Source organism: Heteronotia binoei, chromosome 9 (genome assembly GCF_032191835.1).
Source record: "Heteronotia binoei isolate CCM8104 ecotype False Entrance Well chromosome 9, APGP_CSIRO_Hbin_v1, whole genome shotgun sequence".
NCBI classification, from domain to species: Eukaryota; Metazoa; Chordata; class Lepidosauria; order Squamata; family Gekkonidae; genus Heteronotia; species Heteronotia binoei.
The window spans coordinates 2,742,285-2,759,430 of record NC_083231.1 but is presented as its reverse complement, the minus strand read 5'-3'; the positions used below and the strand labels follow the sequence as shown (position 1 = coordinate 2,759,430).

The 17,146-nt window shown below is 43.8% G+C and overlaps 1 protein-coding gene across 1 annotated transcript in view; it reads right to left on the bottom strand.

Annotated features, from left to right (window-relative positions):
* HTT (huntingtin) overlaps positions 1–17,146 on the bottom strand; it is a 149,969-nt gene that overhangs the window by 27,920 nt on the left and 104,903 nt on the right. The window contains exons 47-55 of the mRNA XM_060247262.1: positions 14,321–14,443; positions 12,558–12,768; positions 10,860–11,005; positions 10,305–10,482; positions 6,955–7,047; positions 6,423–6,610; positions 4,487–4,613; positions 2,520–2,620; positions 1,269–1,423 (exon numbers count right to left, since the gene is read on the bottom strand). Coding sequence (XP_060103245.1) covers positions 1,269–1,423; positions 2,520–2,620; positions 4,487–4,613; positions 6,423–6,610; positions 6,955–7,047; positions 10,305–10,482; positions 10,860–11,005; positions 12,558–12,768; positions 14,321–14,443 — 1,322 coding nt within the window. The remainder of the gene's footprint in view (positions 1–1,268; positions 1,424–2,519; positions 2,621–4,486; positions 4,614–6,422; positions 6,611–6,954; positions 7,048–10,304; positions 10,483–10,859; positions 11,006–12,557; positions 12,769–14,320; positions 14,444–17,146) is intronic.

The window sequence follows — 17,146 nt, the reverse complement described above, 5'->3', positions numbered from 1 at the left end:
AGAGCAAGCAACATGACCCAAAGACAAAGCACAGGTGTCCATCTTTAAGGTCTGTCTGGAATAGTCTGGGCCCAAGTGGACTGCCCCTCCCATTCATACTGGCTCCTGATCTGAGGCTGGCCAAGGAAACTTGCTCACTTGCTGGAGAAACTCAATTGCACCAGGGTTTTCTCAGCATACACCCTTGCTCTTTGGAACTCACTTCCTCTACACCAGGGGTGGGGAACCTTTTTTCTGCTAAGGGTCATTTGGATATTTATATCCATCATTTGCGGGCCATACAAAATTATCAACTTAAAAACAGGGCTCCGCCAAGGGAGAACGATTCAGACTGGCAAAATTAATGCAAATAATTGTTTTTCTATTTGAAGTCATGTGAGCCTAATTTGGCACACCTCCTGCGACCTGCTGCCCTGGGCAAATGCCTAGGTCCAGGGCTTTTCTTTTTGTAGAAAAAGCCCAGCAGGAACTCATTAGCATATTTGACCACATCCCCTAACATTAGGCCACACCGTCTAGGATAATCAAGTGCAAATTGAAGTGGTGGTAGCTGGGTCCCACCTTCCACCCCTCCCTCAGTGCAGAAACTGAGGAAGAAAGGGGAATAAAGTGAAATAAAGAAATGGGGGGAAGGGGAGGAAAGGGAGAATAAAGAGAAATAAAGAAATGGGGGGAAGAAATGGAAAGAAAGAGAAATAAAGAAAGGGGAATTAAAGGAAACAAAGAAATGGGGAAAGAAATAGAAAGAAAGGGAAATAAAGAAATGAGAGGGAACTGTGAATTTTCCAGGCCCCGCAGAGAACTTGGCCAGCCAGGCCCCAGGGAGGCCACTGTGCAGCACGGCTAGGCCCCGTGATCCCTGCTGGCCAGCCAGGCTCTGGGGAGGTCACTGCACAGCACAGCTGGGCCCCACAATCCTTGCCAGCCAGCCAGCCAGGCCCCAGGGAGGCTGCCACGTGGCTCAGCTCAGCCCAGCAATCCGAGGGCCAGACCAAGTGATCTCGAGGGCCTGACGTTCCCTACCCCTGCTCTACACTGTGGGTAGGGCCTTCTTTGGAGGCCTTCCAGAATGAACTGTTTCCCCACCACCACCCTTTTATTCTTTAAGGCCTTTTTAGTCAATTTTTGTTCCTGCTGCTTGTACAGTCTTAAAGGCTGCAGTCTGTGTATTGTTTGTGTAGACTACTTTAAGTCACCTTGAACAATAATTCAAAACAGAAAGGCAAGCTATATGTTCTAGTACACAAACACCCATCCATCTGAAATACCTGGTATCCAGAGCTTTTAATGCTTTGTTCCGAGGTTGCTGTTCCACGCTGCTAACTGCTGGATTGCCTGCGACTGGTATGGTCAATGCACTCAACACCAAAGACGTTATGGCTTGGACAGCAAGTACATTTATTTGGGTCCTTTCTGTGTCTTCCTGAAAAATTAACACATCATGTGAAAAAGCTCAGCTTTTGTATTCAGATAAGTAACATTTTGGATTTCTCTTCCAGCAAAAGAGCAGCAAGACTCTTACTTTGCACAGAAATTATTGCATCTACTCCTGCTTCTCCTAGAAAGCAACCTGTCTGTTTTCAAAGTCCATAATTCAGGTAGCTAATATGAGAATCAAACTGGGACCCATAAAAAAGAGCACAGCCTGTATGGTGTATCTTCTAAAGGGCAGAAACTGACCATCTGAACTGATCCTCACCCATCAGTTTAACCTTGCTCCCTTGCCACTTAAAAAGATCTTGGAACTTCTCTTGTTAGCAGCAAAGGATAGGACTTCAGTATAAGCTGCCTTATACTGAATCAGACATTCATCAAGTCAGAACTGTCTACTCAGACTGGGCAGTGCCTCTCCTGGGTCTCAGGACGAGGTTGTTCACATTGCTTACTGCCTGGCCTCTTTTTTATCGCGAGATGCCTGGGACTGAACCTGGGACCTTTTGCATGCCACTGAGCCACAGTCCCTCCCAGCAATAATGGGCTTAAATTACGGGTGGAACAGTACAGGTCGGATATTAGGAAATATTCATTTTACAGTAAGAGTAGCTCAGCAGTGGAATTAGCTGCCTTGGGATGTGGTGGGCAGAGGTGGTCTTCAGCAGCAGCTGGACAAACGTGTCAGGAATGCTTTAGGCTGATCCTGCATTGAGCAGGAGGCTGGACTAGATGGCCTGCATGGCCCCTTTGATCTCTGTGACTCTGAGTGGGGCGGGGGTGGTAGAATTCAACCTCCCTCTTTGCTACTGATGGATGCCAACACGAAGGTCAGAGGGTCAGTGCATTCAGTAGAGACCCTCTCCTGACTTGCCCTCCTGCTCCTCCTCTTTATTTTAAGCACCTCTGCATACTCAAAGCAATTTAACCAATATCCAGAATTATTAGAAATAATTAAAAATAAGGAGTTCAATACAACGCAATGATTAAATAGAAGTTAGGTACGGATGGGCTGTATGCATGACGTGAGTTGATCTTACACATTAGAGAATGAATGCCAGAATAAAATAAGTATTGGATTACTTTACCTCCTGTTGGTTTTCCTCTTGATCCATCACAACTGGTTGTGTTACAAGCACACCAAGAAGAGTAGCCCAGGTTTCTTCAAACTGCATGCGGTTTGTCCACCCTGGAGGGGAGAGAAAATGCCACTTACATTTGCTACCTTAAGTTAGCAGTGTTAGGCAGAGTCACACAAATGAACTGCTTTTCACATTTGCAGCTTTTTGCGTTTGTAGCTGTATCTTCTTACATTTGCAGTCTAATTTTTAATTTTTAGGGCTCTCTTCAAGCTGAGCAAATTCAGCTGTTTGGGTGGGGGAAGGAGGCAGAGAAGGAGAAGGCAGTTTATCTTTGGGTCCTCCTTTACATGTAATATGTACGTGTGATGTTTGCATCCTGCAGGCACAGATGCATGTTCCTGGATGCTACCAGAAACATCACTTCTTTCAAACCACTGCCTAACTGAAGTGCACTGAAAGGGCGACCAAAACCCCATGCCCTCACACGGCATCCTTGCCCCATGCTGAAAAGAGAAGCTGGGCTGCGAAGTTCCTTCCTGTTTAGCAGACCACAAATCCAGCAGGAAAGGGTGACTAATTCTGCTGACTGAGACCTTAAGCCCCTGACTCTCCCGATGCTGGAGACGCCTGCAGAGAATATAGCTACGGTGCAACAGAGAGCCTCTGATAAGGGCAGAGTTTGATCTTCCAAGTAGTTTAGGTGTGACTGGGGTTGGAGAGAACGTATAAAACAGAATTGGGAGGGAGCAAGCACACACCCATTGCTTCTGGTTTCCTGTCCTGGAAACAGGAAAATAATTTTTGAGGCTAAAAACTGAAGTCCAAGAACAAAGATCACCAGAGGCTGTCAATCAATGAGAACATCTCTTAGTTATGCCAATGAAGGTTTCTGGAACTGGAGAACATCTCTTCATTCACAGGCTACTTATTCTGGCCCAAGTGTTGTCAGTTCCATCTCTGAAAGAATCTCCGTGTGTGGGTGTGAGGAGGACACCTCTGAACTCCAGCCAGCAGTAAATTTCTCCAGCTCCTGCTGCACCCAGGAACCACCAGCTCTTGACAAAGAGCCCCAATCCTGCCAAGTTTGCATGAACTTGGTTAGGTTTGAGCATCTCCAGTCCGCTCATTAGTTTCTTTGTGTGACTCTGCCTCAAAAGGGAATGGCCATCTGCAAGAGAATTATCACTTGGTGTGAGAACTAACGGGCAATCTGGAATTGGAACAGCAGGATGAGCCACTGGGGCAGGTGGGGATGCATTTGGACCACCAGACCCAATCCAAAAAGTCAAATGCATGGCCCAGCGGAGATGGGTGATTTGATGCAGTTAGCCCAAGGTTCTGGATTGAACTTTCCATACTGTTAAGTAGATCTCATCCACCTATAAATAAAGAAAAATGCCCAGATGTCGGATGTATTGAACTGCCCATGATGTTGGAACCCATGCTTCTTTGAGTGTCACATTGTGTGCTGGATGTCTCTAAATCTAAAGGGAGCCAGTCTGGTGTGGTGGTGAAGTGCATAGACTCTTATCTGGGATGACAGAGCTTGATTCCCCACTCCTCCACCTGCTGGAATGGCCTTGGGTCAGCCATAGCTCTCACAGGAGTTGTCCTTGGAAGGGGGGGCAGCTTCTGGGAGAGCTCTCTCAGCCCCACCCACCTCACAGGGCGTCTATTGTGGGGAGGAAGGGAAAGGAAATTGTGAGCTGTTCTGAGACTCTGAGATTCAAAGTGGGGTATAAATCCAATATCATCATCTTCATCTCATCAGAAATTCCACTTTGGAACTGACTTTATCTACAGATGCTGGAACATCTAAAGCTAATATTAAACATTCCACATGGGAAGTGAAAACCCTCAGGCCACTACTGCATGTTTGACACCCCTGGTCTAGGTCATCACCAAGAGTTTCTAAAAGTGATAAATAGTGAACTGTCATTAGGTAATTCAGCATCACAGTTTTATCTACTTACCCAGTGTATTAATTCGATAGATAAACTCCTTGAATATTTCTCTCTCTTGAAGAAATTCCACAGGGATTTCTGGGAAAGATGTGCCAAAATCACCTATAGGCTTTGGAGACCAGCCCAATTTCCAGACCTATTATAATAGACAAAGGTAGATGAAATGGGACTAGGCTTTGTCCACAAAGAAATAACAAACTGCCTGGCTGCTCTTACTGTTCTTGGGGCAGAAGAGAAAGAAGCACATTTCAAGCCAGTGAACTTTTGTCTTGATTCTGGCCACTGAAATTGAAGACAGGCCCAAGGAAGCAAGCCCCAAGGCCAAGTGGCCTAGCTTTGAGGCCTACCAGGCCAGGGCGGCGGTGGGGGGATCTGGAGTCCTCAAGAGCAGCCCAGACTCTGCCACTGCTGAGCCCAACAGGCCCTTCACTCTCAAGCTACCTATTTGTCTGCCGTACTCGCCTGGCACATCCTTGACAACCACTCAACAGACAGGCAGCAATGGCTGAATAAGCAGCAAGGGTGGCTTTTGACAGGTCAATTTCCTACCGCAGCTGGCAGGCCCAGTCCTTGTTCACAACTTGCAACATTTGCCAGGCAAAAAAGACAAAAAGACCCCTTGAAATTTACTCTCAGGGCTGCTAAGAGCCACCATGTGGGCCCCCTGACAAAATTGTACTCTGCCCCCCCCACCACCCAGACTCAACCCAAATACTGTATCAAACCAAGTCATATGAGTTGCAGCTTAGCATGTTCTGAACTACTTTGAGGGCCACAAAACTAACGTATCAATTGTCTTTTTTCCCACTGCTGCTCTGAGGTTCATCCAGATATGCTGTCTCTTTTGCAGAGAGACATTCAGAAAGCATTTTTTAAAAGTAGGAATTCTGCAGATGTCTAAGAAAGGGTTGAATAAGGTGCTAAAGAGGAGGTGTGAATAAAAGCTGTCTCACTTTATCTGTGAAGGCCTGCTGAAAACATTTAAGAAGTATAGGGGAACTGAGCAACAGCTTTTAGTATGCAGCGGAGAAACACAAAATAAAACGTATCGTCTTGCTCCATGAGTCTTCAGCAATGGGACCACCAGCGCTTCTACATCACTGGTCTTTTAAAATGCTGTTCTTTCCTTTTTCTGCCCCACCTTTTTTGCACACACACACACACACACTCCTTCTACAAGTCCCCAAGCAATGAAAGCTCAACCTCATCCCAGCAAGTGGCAGCAGTGCAGGAAGAGACAACTGCTAAACTGACACAACCACCAGTGAAGGTTCTGAGCCAGGCAGCCTCAGAGGCCCTGGCAGAGTTGCTGGGCCTTCACCGTCAGCAGCCCTCTAGGCCAGTGTCCCGCCTAGACATTTCCCTGCAAGTTAAATGGCCAACCCGCCCTGATTTTGTTTGCGCCCACAGAAGGCACTTCTCAGCATCAGATTCTTTGTCTCTGATGACATTCTTGGGAGGAAAACAGTATACAAAACTGGTTTATCTATGAAAATGTTAGCAGCTGATTACCCCCAACCCATCACACAAGCCAGCTGGGGTCTAAAAGGGAAAAACAAGTTTGTGAAGGTTCACTGCCTGCCTAGACCTAACTCCCGCTTTGCTATGTGCAAGCCTCAAAGATCAGCTTATCTAGCAGACTGGGAGACCCCTCTTCATAAGCAAACAGCCCCACGGAGCTTCCCTGTTAATGAGCCCAGAAGCCTGGCAGATGTTGCCTCCTTCACGTCGTAACAAAGAACATTCCAGCTCTTGAACTACCAGGAGAGACTCTCCGGCGAGGACCCCACGGAATGGACAGGAGAGGCCTTCTGGTACATAACATCTTAGTTTAAATGCCTTCTTTTAAGCAGAAATGGTAAAACAAATTTCAAAGTAAAACTTGAAAATTAAATGGTAGGCTGCAAATAATTTCCAGCAGCACCCATGTTTGCAGAACACGTACCAAAGGAGGGATTCTTGCATAGCTGTTTACTAAAGGCAGCCTGGACAAGCTGATGATAATGTTTTTAAGAACAGGTGTTAAAAACGCTGGGATTTGGCTGTTTCTCTTGTGTCCCAAAGTCAAGACAGAATGCAAACACTCCACCAGTTCAGATACTGTGTCACAAGTTGCTGTAATATACTCAAATTCTTAAATTGGGAGATAAAACAAAATAAATTAATTACAGAATCCTGCAATCAATGTTATGTTTTAAACAGTTCCAAATCTATACCTGGATTCTGACATATCAAAAGAGATGATGTTCTTTATAAGACATGCTAACCGGACTGATCCGAACAAACCATAAAGAAAACTACATGGAACATTCCCAAGTCCTTATGAAACCTGAATTAAAGCTATTTTGAGAAAGTAACAAAAGATTGCTGAAACGCAACTTCAAGAGGAAAAAAAGAAGAAGATGCCCCTACAAAGTATATCTAAGATAAATACAATGGAAGGTGGCAAATGTCTAAAGCCACCCTGCAGATCTTACTTGGTGTTTGTGAATCCACTTCATCTTCACCAGCAGCTTTCACAGGGCTCTTCCTTTCTGGACCAAGAAGCTGACTCCCAGGCTCCACAGCCACTAAGTGAAGCACAGAATCAAGGTGTTTCACTTTATCTGTAGTCTGCCTTTTTCACTGAGACTCAAGACTGATTACAAAACTCAGCAGTGCAACAAGAACAGTAGAAGACTTATAACAAACAGCATAGTAAAACTGGACTACTAAGTTAGGAAAATAATGCAATAAAATAGCGTAAGACAAGACATATAAGAAATGCAGGCACTGGATTACAGAAATTAGAAAACAATGCAGTAAAACAGCTTGTGTGCAACATATGCATCCTCTGCCTAGTGCCTGATAATAATAGAACTGTGGCATTCTTCACCTGGAGTTTCCAGGTTATCTTTGAGGTCAGACTTATGCAGATAGTCACAAGGACCTATGGGCCAGATCAGCCTGGGAGCAATCTTCCAGGCTAATAGAAAATGGCAGAAAGCATTTTTTGTTACTGAATTAATTTGCTTCTTCAGCAATAGTGGTGGGACTTTTAACTGAGTCTATGAGGGTCAACTGACTCCATGAAACATAGAAAGCACAGTGCTTTTCTGAAACCTTCACTTTCCAACCAGCATCAGGATTCAGTTTAGGCTTGTTCACTTTTAACCATTTAACAACAGCAGCTGGACACTGGTTTATGACAGCAGCACAGGGTGGTCAGACAAAGCAATACAGAATTGGGAGTCAGTATATTGAAGATACCCAGCTCCAAACCACAAATGATTTCTTCTAAGGGATTTGAATCAATCAATCAATCAACCAATCAATCAAGGATTACATTAAATTAAGAGATTAAAATAGCATGGGGATGAGATTTAAGTGTTGTGGGACCCTATAGGACAACTCATACTGATGAAAACGAGTCTCCAACAGCAACTCTATGAGTACAGCCTCCAAGGATATATATATATATCCTAACATAAGGAAGAGATAATCAATGCAGTAACAGTTTGCATGGGGAATTTGCAAAATAAGAAACACTTATGGCGAATGAGAGACATTCCCCCTCTCTGGCCTCAAGTTCAGGGTAGATGAAGGACTGCACAGTCAGTGGAGTTAACTGGGAAAAGTATAATCCATCTTTTTCTTCCAACCACGTCTGTCACACAAACCACATCAACGTTGTTCTTCTCCAGCTTCCCAGACAGGAGTGCACATTTCTTCTTTACCGATCTGGTACTACATAGTATTAATGAAGATGCAAAGAGAAATCACCAGCATCTCTTGGGATGGGACAAAGGTTAGATGGACAACAAGCACAGATATGTCTCAAGATTGAGAGCTTCTAGGTGAGAGTTCCGGTTTCCGGGTGATGAATGAAGACGGCTGCCGCTGAAGCTCCAAAAATGCTAAGTTGTTTTATTAACCTTTTAAACAGTTTTATTAACCTTTTAAACGTTTTTTCTGTTCCTTTAGGCTGTTAATTGTTTGAAGCAGCCTAACAGCAACATAGTTAACTCTTCCTGGCTGACTTTTATCTCTTTGTTTTATAAATAGCTGGTCGCTAGGTATTTACTGGCTCGTTTCCCAGCTGATGTTTTTAGAGGAATAGCATGTAATTGCTTGAGAAGTTGCTAAATTTTGCCCTGTGTTTGGTGATGTATCCCTGCGGCTTATTATCAGCCTGAGCCAAGGAAATAAAGCAGTTACTTTTTGCTATTACATTCTGAGACTAATATGGGTGTGTCTAAGAGTAGAAGAGACCAAGAGGAACCTTCATTACCTCCTCCTAAGCAAAAGAGAATTGGAGACTTTTACTCTGTACAAATTCCAACCTCCAATCATTTTGAGATTCTGGCTGACGATTTAAATGATGGTTTAAATAAACCAGCTTTAAATGAATCAGCCTTAACCAAACAAAGTTGGTGATTCACACCCAGTAATCAATAACAGCTGTAAGCCGGAGGGGGCAGTGCGAGTCCTCTAAGCAGCACTGAGTGCAACAATTCTAATGACCCATCTGATTTGATCAGCCTTGTTGCTATAACAGTTGAGCACATCTATAATCAACTAAAACTGCTGCATAGTAAAATTGATCATGCCAGTAAGCAGATCTCTTACTTTGGAAAGAGACTCCAGGAACTCTCTTTTACCCTCCACCTTATCATCCTGCTGATCCTGAAGAGAAGCTTCGCCCAATATCCCAGCCCAGTCACAAGCCAACACCAACAAAGCTAGGAAACCCACAGCACTCCACATTCTGCAAACCTCAGTGTCACCATAAAGCAGTCTAGATGCCAGTCAGTGCTGAGTCAAAGCTGGTAATGTCCAGAGGGCATTGCCAAGATCCATTCAGAGTGTTAATCTTCTTTCTTTAAACAACCTCCCTAAATTATAAGGCAGGTATTTGAATTTGTAAGCTTAAACTTTAAAAATGGATAGCTTTATAAAACTGAGGCTTTGTTGCTGCAGTCTTTGATTTATCCTATCAGACCACTGCGTCTATTTATCATATCAGGACAGTGATCCTCAACATCTTACAAAGACTGCTACCATATATGGAACGAGAAATGCCAGATGTTCAAGCCGGATTCAGAAAAGGAAGATGTACTAGAGATCATATTGCAAATTTACATTGGTTACTGGCGCATATGAGAGAATCCCAGAGGAAAATTAGCTTGTTTCATTATTGCTGGAGAAGCAAGTTAATGCAGCTGTGACAGACACTGTCTTCCAACTGTCTAGCCTGCAATATGACCCCCTCCCATGACTTAGTTGATCTAGCCATCTGCAGTCCTACCACAGTAACATCAAGACTAGATTACTGTAATGCACAGGTCTGCCCTTGAAGTCACCTTGGAGATTCCAGCTGATACAAAATGCCACACCTCAGTTTATTTTCAGGTGCTCAACAGAACATTCATATTACATCCATTCTGCAGTCGTCCACTAGTTGTCCATCAGATATCAGACTCAATTCAAGGTACTATATGGCCTTGATTGCCATATAGCCCTTCCTCCTATGCTTGTGATTTAGGTTGTGATCCAAATGAAGCAAAAGAAGTTTTGCTACAGAAATGTTTGATTTTGGAGTCTCACACAAAAGAAGACTGGGGGGGGGGGAGACCATGTATACCTGATTTCCCTCCAACCCAGGGCATTAAAAAGAGTTCTGTCTGAACCATACTGGTTGTTGAATATTGGTCTAGCTGCTCTCATTCTCAGCCAACTGTTTTGTTCAAGGCTATGGTGAGAAACGTTTTGAGGATGCCAGTCCATCTCAGAAACTTGTAATGTTGTGAGGAAGAGGAAGGCTTAGGCAAGGGTCAGGCGAACTCACCTGCTTCTATAATAAACCGCACACAGTTGATGAGGGAGCAGGCGTGGGTCACGTACAGGGCTGAAGCCAGCAAGTTCCACAAGCTGGATTGTTGTAACATCAGGCAGCAGCACTCCAGCACAGCCTGGATGTCAATACTCAGTGGAATATGCTCATGTATTAAATGCCATGAAAGTATCTGGAAAGGGAAAAATGTAATTCTATTTTCCCCCTGTTGTTATAAGCTTATTCTGCCTCATCTAATTTGGAAAACAATAAGCACAATACATTGCTAGCCAAAATATTCCAAGGGACTTTAACCATTCAAGAGATCTAGATATTCATTTTTTTGAGCTGGTTTTGCAGTGTGTGATTCCCAAGGCCATCCTCCCACTCACATAACTCCCAGTAGAATTTCAAATGGCTTCCACAAATGTCGTCACAAAGAAATTATACTAGATAAAACATGGACAAAAGGAGACACCAAAATTCTCTTTGATCTGGTATAGCCAAAGGTCAGGGGAGAGAAGACAGGGCTTACCAAGAAACAGTTCTGTTGGCCATATTTGTTCTTACCTCTACAGACATTACAACAAATTTCAGAATGTCATTCTCTTTGTCGTGTGGAATGCGAAGAGAGGCTGGCACTTTAGCAAGTAACACCAGATACTGACTTAAAGCATGAGACAGGACCATTGTAGATTGATAAAGCCCTCTGTCACCTATAGAATAAAGAAACAGCAAAGTAAAAACAAATGTTTTATAAGTCAACACAAAACTTTAGTACCCTTGATGTCTATTCCCAGCTACAAAATCTACACCAACATGACTCTACACAAATGTCACAGTGCACATCTGTATTCGTCTGCCATTATATTTAGCCTTACACTAATAAAAATGCTGTCAAACTTTAATAAGGAAACAGCACAGAATGACTCATTTCCATGAATCACTGCAACACTTTGCTATAAGGCGATCCATCTGCTACTTTATTAGTTTTTAGAACTCCAAGTGTTTTCTTAATATCTTATCTGATAGTCTGATTATTTAGGGACGTAATTTCCAAATGCTCCACTTTATACAGCTTGTGCTGGGATATGTTCGTTGCGCATCGGTGTCCCCTTGTTTTCTGCAGTTGGCAGAATTGAAGGTCAGTAAGATGAATAACTTGGTGGGAGGGTCCGATCACCTCCCCACCTGGCTGCCGTAACAAAAGTCAGGAAGGGATTTCCAGCATCTGCAGCTGCCCTCTGCTTGTAGGAGACTGTAATCTAGATTACAAAAAGTGATCTGTGCAGATGGGTGACTGAGGGAGAGTGAAGACTGAACAGCTGCTTTGGATTCTTCTGGCTCTGGTTCACCCTGGAATTTTGTTATGGAGACCGACCTGGGCCTGAATTATGTTGTTTCAGGAAATCATGAAGATCTTGTCTGAACAACACACATCTTGTGCTACATTCTCCTCCCTTTGGAGGAGGGTCTTTTTCATCTAAGAACTGCTGCAGGAGACAGAGAGCAACTGATCCATCTATGTTGCTAAAGGAGTTATTAGGGCAACTCACCCAGCTTAGAAGTCTCCCAGTTTTCCACATGGAGAAACAAACAAACAGGACTAGGCTAACTTTCAGCAGTCTTCAGAGAAGGTATGTCAGGAAAGCACAAATACAATTCCTTTTCCTTACTCTATTTGTGAGAACATAATACCATTTTCTATAAAGGCAAGGATATTTTGCACCAAGGGAACAAGGCCCCACTTTTCCTAGTTTCTTCCTCTACTTAACAGAGAGGGGATCAATTCATTCCCTGACATGACTGCTTGTGCTCAGACTGGTGGCGGAAAGTGAACAAGCGTAGCCTCATTTTAGCAAGACACCTTCACTTACACATACCTGGCAGGCAGTGCTCCCTCTAAGCTGAGTTAACGTGAGCTAGCTCACAGCTTTTTAGCCTTCAGCTCACCCAATTTTGTCTCAGCTCAGGAAAATTGGCCCCAGAGCAAACTAATGTATGCAGTAGCTTACAACTTTAATGCCAGTAGCTCACAAAGTAGAATTTTTGTTCCTAAGACTCCACAGTTTAGGGGCAGTATTGTTGGCATGGTCTCCCTCTACAGGTACCCTGCTAGAAAACAAATCCACCCAAGATTGCAACTTTATTGTAAAGCACATGACTCTGACTAAGCACAAACATTCATTGGAGAATGGATTCTTGTAGAAATTCAACCTGGATAGCACTACAATGCAATAATATGATGGCACTTTTAATTTATATTACCAAAGATATCACTCAGTTTGTTCCAGTATGAAGATGTTTCAACTGGCTGCAGTGGCTGAAAGACTTGATGACTGACAGGAAGTTTTTGTGCTGCAGCAGTCACATGAGCAAGAGTAACCCTACGGGCCGTTTCAAAAAGACTCTTTTGATCCCTGGAGAGTTCCTGCACCCCAAGGCTTAAACATGGAGCGAGAAGGCTTATGTTAAAGTCCTGAAAAGACAAATGGTAAAAGAAACACCGATAAGGATCCAGGCAGGAGGCCATATTAATCTGCTGAAGCCAAGAGAGCCCTGCAGCGCCTGAAGCCATTTGTGGAGGCAGATCTTTTCAGGAGCTAGAAGGTGGGGCACAGGAAGTTTGTAATAATTCCCCCATTTATATTACCACTGTGTGAACATGGATCTAGACAAACACCCCTCCCCACCAACTGAACACAACACTTCATGCTTCCAAGATTGTGAGCTCCGATTGATGAAACATTGTGTTAATCTTTATAATAAAATCTGCAAGACTGCTCATTATGCTAGCAAGGATATTTTTAAGGAGAAAGAAACACAAGGAAATTTAGCAAAACCTGTATAACATTGCATGATGTAAAATCAATCACATCCAAGTTTCTACAAAATTGTTATTCAGATCTGCACTGGAACACCAACTGGAGATTTTACACCTTTGGTGAGGCCCAAATGCAGTGAACAGTAACAATGACCTGGTTACCCAAGTTTTATCCAGAACAGGCAGAAAGCTGAAATATGGCAGGCAGCCTAAACACCCTGAAAACAGGACATGTTTTCATCTGTCATGCAAGTCACAAAGAATATCAGTGCACATGTTTTTAAAACCATTTAGATGCAGAATTAAAAATTATATCCAAATTTTAAACCAAAAATGAAGCATCTAGTTCTCCAAATTCAGGCCTCCCTTTCTGTTCAACTTGAAGCACATTTTAAAATTCTGCATAATGGTTTAAAAATGCATGACAATTACACAATTTGCAAAGGTGTTACGTGTCAGTGTGGCAGGACTGGGTGTCTTCCAGGTGATCTGCAGCATTGCAGCCCACAGCCAGCTGGGTCAGGGCCTCTCCAGTCCATTCAGCCAGGACTTTCAGGGGTGCAGTGCAAGGAAGTGGTCAATGGCGCAGAAATTCCCCTCCCTACTCTCCATCTGCCACCTGCTGCTGTGAAGCTTTGCCTTAAGGTGCCCCCCCCCCGCCCGGGTGCTGGGCTGTCCTGCTACCCAGGGGCTGCTGATGCTGCCATCCTCATCTGCCTCCAGGGCTGCTAGCCCTCCCCGCCTCCACCTGGTGTTTGGCTTCCTGTATCTGAGCAAGCTTCTCAGAACTACTAGTACACCCTTTGCTTCATCCCTCAGGGCTTTCCTCACGAGGAGCACTTCCTGGCCCTTGGTCAGCGGGTCCCTTCTCTAGCCTACCCCTGTCAAGTTGGTCCTGATATATCAGCCCTTTTGTTCAGCATGGAATAATAAGCTGAACCATGCCTGTCTTTCAAAACTTGATGTACCTGGAAACAGTAAGTGGTTTTTTTTATTTTACCAGCTGAGTTAGTCTAGAGAAACGGCAGCCAAGTCAGCCAAGCAACCTCTCCCCATAGAGGAAAAAATGTGAGGATAAAATGGAGAAGAGGCAAGAGGCAAGTTGAGTGCCTTGGAGTAAGGCATGTGATAAATATGTTAAAGCATGTGATAAATATGTTAAAGCAAGTCCCTCCTCTTTTCTTTGTATGCTACCAAAGCTATTTACCTTATGGATCATGAAAGAATTAAGATCCGGTTCAGGAAGCCGATTCACCAGTTCTGCACCTTCTAGCAGAGAGGAGTCTGATCTTGAGTAGCATTGGGAATTTACCAGTGAAACATACCAGTCCTTTAAAAGAAAATATTGCAATTAACTATAAATTAAACAATTAATTTACTTAACAGACACCTGGAATACTGTGTGCAGTTCTGGAGGCCTCACTTCAAAAAAAGATGCGGACAATTGAGCAGGTGCAGAGGAGAACAACGAGAATGATCAAGGGTCTGGAGGAAGAACCCTCTGAGGACAGGCTTGGAGGACAGCAGCCTTGCTCTGAGGCTGCCTCCGCTTGCAGTGGAGACAGCCTCAGAGCGAGACACAGCATCCCCACCTCCCCTTTCATCCACCAGGCACTGGGTGGACAAAACAGGCGGTGCAGCCTTGCTCCAAACCCCATGGGGGGGGGGGCACAGGTATAGGGGTGGCCTGGGGCGGCAAAAACCCCAGTGCTGCCCCTGGGTGGTACCTAGAGTATCAAGGTCAATGCCTGAGTCCTCCTGCTCCATTGCTAGAGCAATGCAATAGCTACATAGCCATGTCTGGAACACAACCAACTAAAAAGCATACTTCCTCCCCCTCCCTCTTACACATGTCTTAGTAGTTAGATAGATGTGTCTTCAGGCAACTACTGTAAACGAAAGTTACACTGTTCAGAATCAAGCAGTGTTACCAGAGTTCATGTGCAAGGTTTTGAGTAAATGCAGATGAAGTTTTGATGAAGAAACATACAGCAAACACTTATAGCATGTATATGCCAGAATGCTGCCAAGCCAGACTGATATGAAACGAAACTTACAATCCAAATATAGGTTACAGGTTATCGGCCCATCACCCCTTCTGCCTGATTCTCCCGCTGGGCCAGAGAGTAAGAAGTAATGGCTGGGGATGGCGCAATTACTTGTTTGCTGGTATTATTAGCTTTGCCCATTAACAACTCATCATTTTGAAGATGTACTAACCCCATGTTATAGATGTATTCATAACTACTAACATCCACTGTATTCGTCAACATTCAGTACTTTGTATGTAGTGGGATGTTCCCAGTTTGCAGGTGAAAAGGGAGCACGAGGAGGCAGTCTCTCTGGGCAACACTGATATGGACCAATTGAACTGGGAACAGCTCTCTTTCAAAAGTATGGGGGGGGACCTTTTCTTGCACAAAGACAGCCCCCCAATCTCAAACAACTTCTCATCCACAACATCTCATCTGAGTACCAGAGCTTGCAATAAACCCAAGTGCCAACTTTGCTGCCACAGACACCCAGAGAACACAATCACTGAACCTAACAGCATTAACTACACCATCTCAGGCTCATGCACTTGTTCATCTTCCAACATTATATATGCCATTAAATGCCTTCAGTTCTCTACATAGGGCGAACCCTCAAACAGGACAAACCCTCTGCCAAAGGATAAATGGACACAAATCTGACATCAGGAATTACAAAACCGAGAAACTTGTGGGAGAACACTTTAACCTTCCAGAACATTCAATGGGTGACCTCAAAGTATCTGTTTTACTGCAAAGGAACTTCAAGAACAGAATGGAGATGGAAATTGCTGAATTACAAATTATTATGAAACTTGGAACAAATACCTCCCAAGGACTGAATATGGATATTGGGGTTTTTTTTATCTCATTACATATGCTAAACCCACTTTCACCAAGTATAGCTAAATATCCACAGCATTCCAATGTATTTCTCTTTCAGAATAGTGTATCAGAATGTTTTCTGCATTGATATACTCAAAAAAGGGATATTGGCTGTTTATCTCATTACATACACTAAACCCATTTTCACTTATTTCATTGTATTCTTGTTTTTTCTACATCAGTTTTCAGTGGATCAAGATCCTAGATTGGCAGAGATTGTAATCAAGATCCTAGATTGTAAAATGTCTTACGGGTGCTCTGGTCAGACCAATAACTCTCTCAGCCCACACAACCCACACCAGGAGACGCAGCAACTGATCACCCGCTCCCAGCCCTCCAGATGCTGCATGAAAGCAGCAAGCACTTCTGTGGTAACGTGCTTTCATATAGACAGCTGTCTTCTAAACAGAGCCTGCAGGGGAAGTCTGGCTTTTCTTTCCCCCCTTTTGAACATTTCCCACCCACTGTCCCAGAGTTACACCCTCCTCTATAGGGTATGGGGGTAAATAATATTTCCAGTTTGTTCAGCATTATGAAGGAGCTACAGTTGCTGTTTATGTTTAGCTTGTGCTCCCATGTTGGTGTTGATTACTCTGTTTATGATAAATGAAATGATGAGTTTATTTTTTATGTACTTGTTGAATTTCTTTCCTTTTGTACAACAGAAGGCTACAACTAGATATAAGTTACTTTCTTGAAAAAACAGGTTAAGAACCTGATTAAAGCACAAGAAAAGTATAAATTAAGATGTCAAGCTTGACATTTCTATTTCTACTTGAAACCCACCATAAGAAGCCAAATAAAAGTCTTCTGAAACACAGGTGGTCTTATGGACATTATACTCCCCAGGCACTCCCTCTAAAATAATTTACCGCATTTTTCGGACCATAAGACGCACCGGACCATAAGACGCGCCTAGTTTTTAGAGGAGGAAAACAGGAAAAAAAATATTCTGAACCAAATACAGTAGTGTAATAAAATACGGTATTTAATAAATTATAACAGAATAACAGAGCCACTCCATATTGATCTACAGCGACCTGGCGCGGCCCGGGAGGGAGGGAGGCGGCGGGCCCGCCGGAGGGGGGGGAGGAACCGGCCCATGGCCAGAGCCCCTG